Below are 8,748 nucleotides of genomic sequence, written 5' to 3'. Positions count from 1 at the left end.
TTCATTTGTGCCTTTCCCTGACAGTTTCTGTTCCCATCTTATGCCCCCTAATTCTTGCCTAATCGCATCATAATTACCCCTCCCCCAATTATAAACCTTCCCCTGCCGTAAGGCCCTATCCCTCTCCATTGCAATAATGAAAGACACCGAATTGTGGTCACTATCTCCAAAGTGCTCTCCCACAAACAAATCTAACACTTGGCCCGGTTCATTACCCAGTACCAAGTCCAATGTGGCCCCACCTCTTGTCAGCCTATCCACATATTGTGTCAGGAAACCCCCTCCTGTACACACTGTACAAAAACTGCCCCATCCGAACTATTCGACCTATAAAGGTTTCAATCAATATTTGGAAAGTTAAAGTCACCCATGACAACTACCCTGTGACCTCCACACCTATCCATAATCTGCTTTGCAATTTCTTCCTCCACATCTCTATTACTATTTGGGGGCCTATAGAAAACTCCTAACAAGGTGACTGCTCCTTTCCTATTTCTAACTTCAGCCCATATTACCTCAGTAGGCAAATCCCCCTCGAACTGCCTTTCTGCAGCCGTTAAACTATCCTTGATTAACAATGCTACTCCTCCACCTCTTTTACCACCTTCCCTACTCTTACTGAAACATCTATACCCCGGAACTTCCAACAACCATTCCTGTCCCTGTTCTAACCATGACTCCGTAATGGCCACAACATCGTAGTCCCAGGTACCAATCCACGCTCCAAGTTCACCTACCTTATTCCGGATGCTCCTTGCATTGAAGTAGACACACTTCAACCCACCTTCCTGTCTGCCGGTACACTCCTGCGACCTTGATACCCTCCTCAGTACCTCACTACACTCAACACTGACTTCTGGACTACAGCTTGTTTTCCCATCCCCCTGACAAATTAGTTTAAACCCCCCCGAAGAGCCGTAGCAAATTTCCCTCCCAGGATATTGGTGCCCCTCTGGTTCAGGTGCAAACCGTCCTTTTTGTACAGGTCCCACCTTCCCCAGAATGCGTTCCAATTATCCATATAACTGAAACCCTCCCTCCTACACCATCCCTGCAGCCACGTGTTTATCTGCACTCTCTCCCTGTTCCTCAACTCGCTAGCACGTGGCACCGGCAACAAACCAGAGGTGACAACATGGTTTATCTTGGCTCTCAGCTTCCACCCTAGCTCCCTAAATTCCTGTTTTAAATCCCCATCCCTTCTCTTACCTATGTCGTTGGTACCGATGTGTACCACGACTTGTGACTGCTCCCCCTCCCTCTTAAGGATCCTGAAAACACGGTCCGAGACGTCACGGACCCTGGCACCCGGGAGGCAACATACCATCCGTGAGTCTCTTTCGCTGCCACAGAACCTCCTATCTGTCCCTCTAACTATCTATGACCACCTCTGCCTCCCGAATGATCCGAAGTTCATCCAGCTCCAGCTCCAGTTCCCTAACACGGTTTTTGAGGAGCTGGAGATGGGTGCACTTCCCACAGGTGAAATCAGCAGAGACACTGACAGCGTCCCTCACCTCAAACATTCTGCAAGAGGAACATTGCACTGCCTGAAAGTGGGGGGTTGGTTTAGAAAGTGGGGAGTTTAGAAAGTGGGGGGTTAGAAAGTGGGGGGTTAGAAAGTGGGGGGGGTTTAGAAAGTGGGGGGGGTTTAGAAAGTGGGGGGTTAGAAAGTGGGGGGTTAGAAAGTGGGGGGGGTTTAGAAAGTGGGGGGGTTTAGAAAGTGGAGGTTGGTTTAGAAAGTGGTGGGGTTTAGAAAGTGGGGGTTAGAAAGTGGGGAGTTTAGAAAGTGGTGGGGTTTAGAAAGTGGGGGGTTTAGAAAGTGGGGGTTAGAAAGTGGGGAGTTTAGAAAGTGGAGGATTTAGAATGTGGGGGGTTAGAAAGTGGGGGTTTAGAAAGTGGGGGATTTAGAAAGGGGAGAGTTTAGAAAGTGGGGGGGTTAGAAAGTGGGGAGTTTAGAAAGTGGGGAGTTTAGAAAGTGGGGGATTTAGAAAGTGGAGAGTTTAGAAAGTGGGGGGGTTAGAAAGTGGGGAGTTTAGAAAGTGGGGAGTTTAGAAAGTGGGGGGGTTAGAAAGTGGGGGGTTTAGAAAGTGGGGAGTTTTAGAAAGTGGGGGTTTAGAAAGTGGGGGGGTTAGAAATTGGGGGGTTTAGAAAGTGGGGGGGTTTAGAAAGTGGGGGTTAGAAAGTGGGGGGGTTTAGAAAGTGGGGGGTTAGAAATTGGGGGACTTAGAAAGTGGGGGGGTTAGAAAGTGGGGGTTTAGAAAGTGGGGGTTTAGAAAGTGGGGGGTTGGTTTAAAAAGTGGGGGATTAGAAAGTGGGGGTTGGTTTTGAAAGTGGGGGTTTAGAAAGTGGGGTTTAGAAAGTGGGGGTTTAGAAAGTGGGGGGGTTTAGAAAGTTGGGGTTCAGAAAGTGGGGTTTAGAAAGTGGGTGTTTAGAAAGTGGGGGTTTAGAAAGTGCGGGGGTTTAGAAAGTGGGGGTTTAGAAAGTGGGGGGGTTTTAGAAAGTGGAGGTTTAGAAAGTGGGGGGCTTAGAAAGTGGGGGGGTTAGAAAGTGGGGTGTTTGAAAGTGGAGAGGTTAGAAAGTGGGGGGGTTTAGAAAATGGGGGTTGGTTTTGAAAGTGGGGGGATTAGAAAGTCGGGGCTTAGAAAGTGGAGGTTGATTTAGAAAGTTGATGGTTGGTTTCGAAATTTGGGGGTTGGTTTAGAAAGTGGGAGTTTGTTTTAGAAAGTGGGGTATTTTTTAGACAGTGGGGTTGCTTTTGGAAGTGGAAGGCAGTTTGAGGGGCTGGGAGAGTGGGGATGAGTTCTGAGCTGAATAGTCAGGTATGATGAAGACTTTGAACAGGGGTGGGGGGTGGGAGGAGGAGGGAGTGACAGGGGAAGCTCTTAACAGCATTGCACCAAGCTGAAAGTAGTCATCCCGGCTGCTTTTAGGCGGTGCATCTTTTTAGCAATGGGCAGGGAAGTCAGCAGCATGTGACGCCTGTATGATTACAGCAAACACAGACTGTGTTTATGTATGTGTGTGTGTGTGTGTGTGGTGTGTTTTACCTGCTGCAAGACACACACACACACATACACACACACATAAACAGCCACCCTGTCTAGAGAGATGTAACAGCGAATGCCCGCAGACTGCATCTCTCTCTCTTCTCTCCGGCTTGTGGGATGCAGGGGAGAGCAGTTTGCATTCTGCCCTTCAGCTGGGATCACAATGAAAAAGCACTCGGCCAGAGTCGCCCCTCTCACCGCCTGTAACAGCCCAGTGCTGACCCTCACCAAGGTGGAAGGTTGGTTAAAGCATGCTCGCGACTGTATTTGGAGGAGAGAGCAGGGGGTCGGGGGGTAATCTGCTGGGGGAGCTATCCAGTGTGCAGTGCTGAAAGGTCACAATGCGGTTCAGAGCGATGGAGCAGCAGTGGCGGAATAGGAAGTGAATGCATGTCCAGTTTACTGTCTGCATTAAACTCTGACACCCATAACAAGAATCACGTGTTAATACTGGGAGATTATCGAAATTAGACTTAAAATTGCGGTGCCAACATTTAACAACTACCAAATAACTCGCTATGGCAATTGATCAATCAGTATTCACTCGGAGTATTATCTCGTGTAACAACTGTGTGACACCATGAGAGTGTGTAGGATTGCTGCACACAAGTGTAATATGGTGATATGAAGGTGTACACTGCTTTGGACACATGATGGAAGAAATCTCCGGGCCTCCTGGCTAGGATCAAACGTCAGATCAAGCCCGGTGCCATATCTTGTCAGCTTGGATCTGGTGTGTCCCTCTTGTGACGGACCATGAATTGGGTTCAATTTGAATTTGGTTTTTGGATGAAGCAAGGAGATGAATTTGGTTCAGTTTGCACGTTGGCTTTGTAACTTTAAGAATGGAGTATTTTTTTTATAAAAACTGATATTAATGTGTAATTAACAGGTTTGATTTGATTTATTATTGTCACGTGTATTGGGATACAGTGAAAAGTATTGTTTCTTGCACGCTATAAATACAAAGCATACCATTCATAGAGTACATAGGGGAGAAGGAAAGGAGAGGGTGCAGAATGTCGTGATACAGTCATAGCTAGGTTGTAGAGAAAGATCAACTTAATATGATCTTTCTCTCTGCGTAACTCTGTGATATAAACATTGAACAGTGATATAAACATGTGCCATCATTGTTAATTTCCCTCTGTTATTGAAGATGGCCATTTCCTGCGTGCGTAGAGTCATCTGTTTTACGTACTAACGTGGCTGTAGACCCTGATTCCAAAGTGAGGGCAAGGGTCGATTGTCTGATTTTTGTCAGGACTGCCTAGTCTTTCGAGCTTATCTTTTGTTGCCTGCATTCTTTGCTGTTTGACAGGAACAAGACCATGACATGGAATTACTCCCCAGGTAGTTCTTCTTTGTTTTTCTCCAGTCTGGTGGACAGGCCACATTTCCTGAGGTTTGTCTTCCTTGAACCTTAATTACAGCCTACCTTGCAGGCAGTGTCCAAGTTTAAGTTGTGAATACATCACCACCTGAGGGATTTTATTCATCAGTTATAGACTATATGTCTGTCTTAGCTGAGCTGTGATAATGAGTGCTTCAATTCCAGACATTTCTGCGATTTGAAGTACCTCATTGTTGGGCATTTTGTCTCCCATTTGATATCTATGATGTTCATGGAATCCCTACAGTGCAGAAGGAAGCCATTTAGCCCATTGAGTCGGCACCGACTCTCCGAAGAGCATCTTACCCAGGCCCTATTCCCATACATTTACCCCGCTAATACCCCTAACCTACACATCTTGGGACACGAAGGGGTAACTTAGCATGGCCAATGCACCTAACCCGCACATCTTTCGGACTGTGGGAGGAAACCGGAGCACCCGGAGGAAACCCACGCAGACACAGGGAGAGTGAGCAAACCCCACACAGACAGTGACCCGAGGTCAGAATTGAACCCGGGTCCCTGGCGCTGTGAAGCAGCAGGGCTAACCATTGTACCACTGTGCTGTTCTGAATGGATTTCATGTGGAACTTGTCCAAGTTCTTCATATGTCTGGAGTAGGTAGTCTGTGTTTCGCAGGTATATGGGAGGGTAGGTATTACCATAGCTTTATAAACCGCACGTGTTGTGGCAAGTTTGATATCTCATTTTCTTCACAGTGTCTGACGTAAATGGGCAAACGCTGAGCTTGCTCGGGCAATTCTATTTGCCACCTCAGTCTCAATCTCAACGTATCTGAAGACTGTTTCTGATAGTGGGTGAAGGCGCACCTACTGCATTCAGAGCGGTGTCATTGGTGGCTGTAATCGGTGGGTAGAGTCAGAATCTGCTGGAGGATCTCTGTCTTCCTTAAGCTGTTCCCTGGTTCAATAGTCAACAGCCACATTTGCCCATCATTCTGTTGGGAGCCTCTGCTCAAAGCTTGACATGAGGACACAGCAATTCCCATCTCATCTGATACTTTGCTTGAGGATTTCAGTCATCTCAGTTTGAGCAGATTATCATCTGCTCTGAATTGGATGTATTTTTCTATCAACACTGTAATATTGTAGTATTAATGGGGCGGCATAGTGGTTAACACTGCTGCCTCACAGCGCCAGGAACCCGGGTTCCATTCCTGGCTTGAGTCACCGTCTGTGCGGAGTCTGCACGTTCTCCCCGTGTCTGCGTGGGTTTCCTCCGGGCGCTCCGGTTTCCTCCCACAGTCTGAAAGACGTGCTGGTTAGGTGTATTGGCCGTGCTAAATTCTCCCTCAGTGTACCCGAACAGGCGCCGGAGTGTGGCGACTAGGGGATTTTCACAGTAACTTCATTGCAGTGTTAATGTAAGTCTGCTTGTGACACCAATAAATAAACTTTTACATTAATGGGAAACAAAATAAACTTGAAACGCTCTGATATAAACATCTAACATTGTGTAACAATTACACAAATATGTGTAACACTGATATTAACATCGTGCCTTAGTGTGTTGCGCCTGTGCCTCTTGTAGTTGGTACACACTGCTGCCACTGTGCATCGGCGGGGGAGGGAGTGAACAGTGGATGTGGTGCTAATCAAGCGGCTGCTTTGTCCTGGATGGTGTCGAGCTTCTTGAGTGTTGTTGGAGCTGCACCCATCCAGGCAAGTGGAGAGTATTCCATCACACTCCTGACTTGTGCCTTGTAGATGGTGGACAAGCTTTGGGGAGTCAAGAAGTGAGTCATATACTCCAGGCTACCCACTTTCTGGCCTAGTCCTGAGGCCAAATTATTCATATGGCTGATTCTGTTACATTTCTTGTCAATGATGATGTAATGTTGATAATATAATGGTGAATTAGATTAGGGTAATGCTGTTGAATGTCAAGGGGCAATGGTTAGATTCTCTCCTGTTGGTGATGGTCATTGCCTGGCACTTGAGTGGCATGAATGTTACTTGCCACTTGTCAGCCCAGGCCTGGATATTGCCCAGATCTTGCTGCATTTGAACATGGACTGCTTCAGTATCTGAGGAGTCGCGAATGGTGCGGAACATTGTGTAATCATCGGCGAACATCCCCACTTCTGACCTTATTACGGAGGGAAGGTTATTGATGAAGCAGCTGAAGATGGTTGGGCCGAGGACACTACCCTGAGGGACTCCTGCAGAGATGTCCTGGAGCTGAGATGACTGACCCTCCACAACCATCTTCCTATGTACCAGGTATGACTCCAACAAGCGGAGAGTTTGCCCCCTGATTCCCATTGATTCCATTTTGCTAGGGCTCCTTGATACCACACTCGGTCAAATGCGGCCTTGATGTCAAGGGCTGTCACTCTCATCTCACCTCTGGAATTCAGCTCTTTTGTCCATGTTTGAACCAAGGCTGTAATGAGGTCAGGAGCTGAGTAACCCGAGTGAGAAGGTTATTGCTGAGCAGGTGCTGCTTAACAGCACTGTTGATGACTCCTTCGATCTCTTTACTGATGATCGAGAGTAGACTGATTGGGCGGTAATTGGCCGGGTTGGATTTGTCCTGCATTTTGTGTACAGAACATACTTGAGCAATTTTCCACATTGTCGGGTAGATGCCAGAGTTGTAACTGTACATGAAGAGTTTGGCTAGGAGAGCGGCAAGTTCTGGAGAACAAGTCTTCAGTACTATTGCCAGAATGTTATCAGGGCCCACTGCCTTTGCAGTATCCAGTGCCTCCAACCGTTTCTTGATATCACGTGGAGTGAATCAAATTGGCTGGAGACTGGCGTCTGAGATGCTGGGGACCGCTGGAGGAGGCCGAGATGGATCATCCACTCAACACTTCTGGCTGAAGATTGCATGATGGAGGAGCCCAACACTGATGTGCTGGGCTCCTCCATCATGGAGGATGGGGATATTTGTGGAGCCTCCCCCTCCAGTGAGTTAAAGTTAAAGTTTATTTATCAGTCACAAGTAGGCTTACATTAACACTGCAATGAAGTTACTGTGAAACTCCACTAGTCGCCCCACTCTGGCACCTGTTCGGGTACACTGAGGGAGAATTTAGCACGGCCAATGCACCTAACCAGCACGTCTTTCAGACTGTGAGAGGAAATCGGAGCACCCGGAGGAAACCCACGCAGACACGGGGAGAATGTGCAGACTCTGCACAGACAGTGACCCAAGCCGGGAATCAAACCCGAGTCCCTGGCGCTGTGAGGCAGCAGTGTTAACCACTGTGCCACCCTGCTGTTTAATTGTCCACCACCATTCACGACTGGATGGGGCAGGACTGGAGGGTCATGATCTAATCCGTTGGTTGTGGGGTCGCTTAGCTGTGTCTATGGCGTGCTGCTTCCGCCATTTAGCATGCATGTAATCAGGTGTCACAGCTACAACAGCTGGTATCTCATGTTATACTGTTAGAATCATGTGTGACACTGTACTGTCATAAGTGATAACATTTATGTTTAATGTTGATGATATTAACTTGTGACCCTGGCGATAACAGGTGTAAGAGTTTTAACAACACCAGGTTAAAGTCCAACAGGTTTATTTGGTAGCAAATACCATTAGCTTTCGGAGCGCTGCTCCTTCGTCAGATGGAGTGGAAATCTTTTTGAGAGCCGATTTCAACTTCAGCATTGAAAAGGGAGACATGTTGAAGCTTTCCTTCATCCACTCATCAGATCAGACACAAGAATAACCACAGTAAAACAACAATTCGTACTACATCAGGAGAGAGTGCTGATTGGTTGGCAAAAGGACTCTGGTTGGTAGAGATGTTGTAAGAAGTCTCACAACACCAGGTTAAAGTTCAACAGGTTTATTTGGTAGCAAAAGCCACGAGCTTTCGGAGCGCTGCCCCTTCGTCAGGTGAGTGGGAGTTCTGTTCACAAACAGGGCATATAAAGACACAAACTCAATTTACAAAATAATGGTTGGAATGCAAGTCTTTACATCAAGTATTAAAGGTACAGACAATGTGATTAGAGAGAGGGTTAAACACAGGTTAAAGAGATGTGTATTGTCTCCAACCAGGACAGTTAGTGAGATTTTGCAAGCCCAGGCAAGGCGTGGGGGTTACAGATAGTGTGACATGAACCCAAGATCCCGGTTGAGGCCGTCCTCATGTGCGAAACTTGGCTATCAGTCTCTGCTCAGCGACTCTGCTTAACCTGTGCTTAACCCTCTCTCCACTCACATTGTCTGTACCTTTAAGACTTGATTACCTGTAAAGATTCACATTCCAACCATTATTTTGTAAATTGAGTTTGTGTCTTTATATGCCCTGTTTGTGAACTGAAA

The 8,748-nt window shown here is 47.1% G+C and overlaps 1 protein-coding gene across 1 annotated transcript in view; it reads left to right on the top strand.

Annotated features, from left to right (window-relative positions):
* The first annotated feature begins 3,213 nt into the window (after nt 1–3,213).
* LOC144493841 (solute carrier family 35 member F3-like) overlaps nt 3,214–8,748 on the top strand; it is a 48,368-nt gene continuing 42,833 nt past the window's right edge. The window contains exon 1 of the mRNA XM_078213401.1: nt 3,214–3,289. Within this exon, the coding sequence (XP_078069527.1) occupies nt 3,214–3,289 (76 nt within the window). The remainder of the gene's footprint in view (nt 3,290–8,748) is intronic.

This window comes from Mustelus asterias, chromosome 5 (assembly GCF_964213995.1).
Source record: "Mustelus asterias chromosome 5, sMusAst1.hap1.1, whole genome shotgun sequence".
Lineage (NCBI taxonomy): Eukaryota > Metazoa > Chordata > Chondrichthyes > Carcharhiniformes > Triakidae > Mustelus > Mustelus asterias.
The sequence above is the reverse complement of the archived record's forward strand: the minus strand, read 5'-3'. Positions and strand labels throughout refer to the sequence as shown.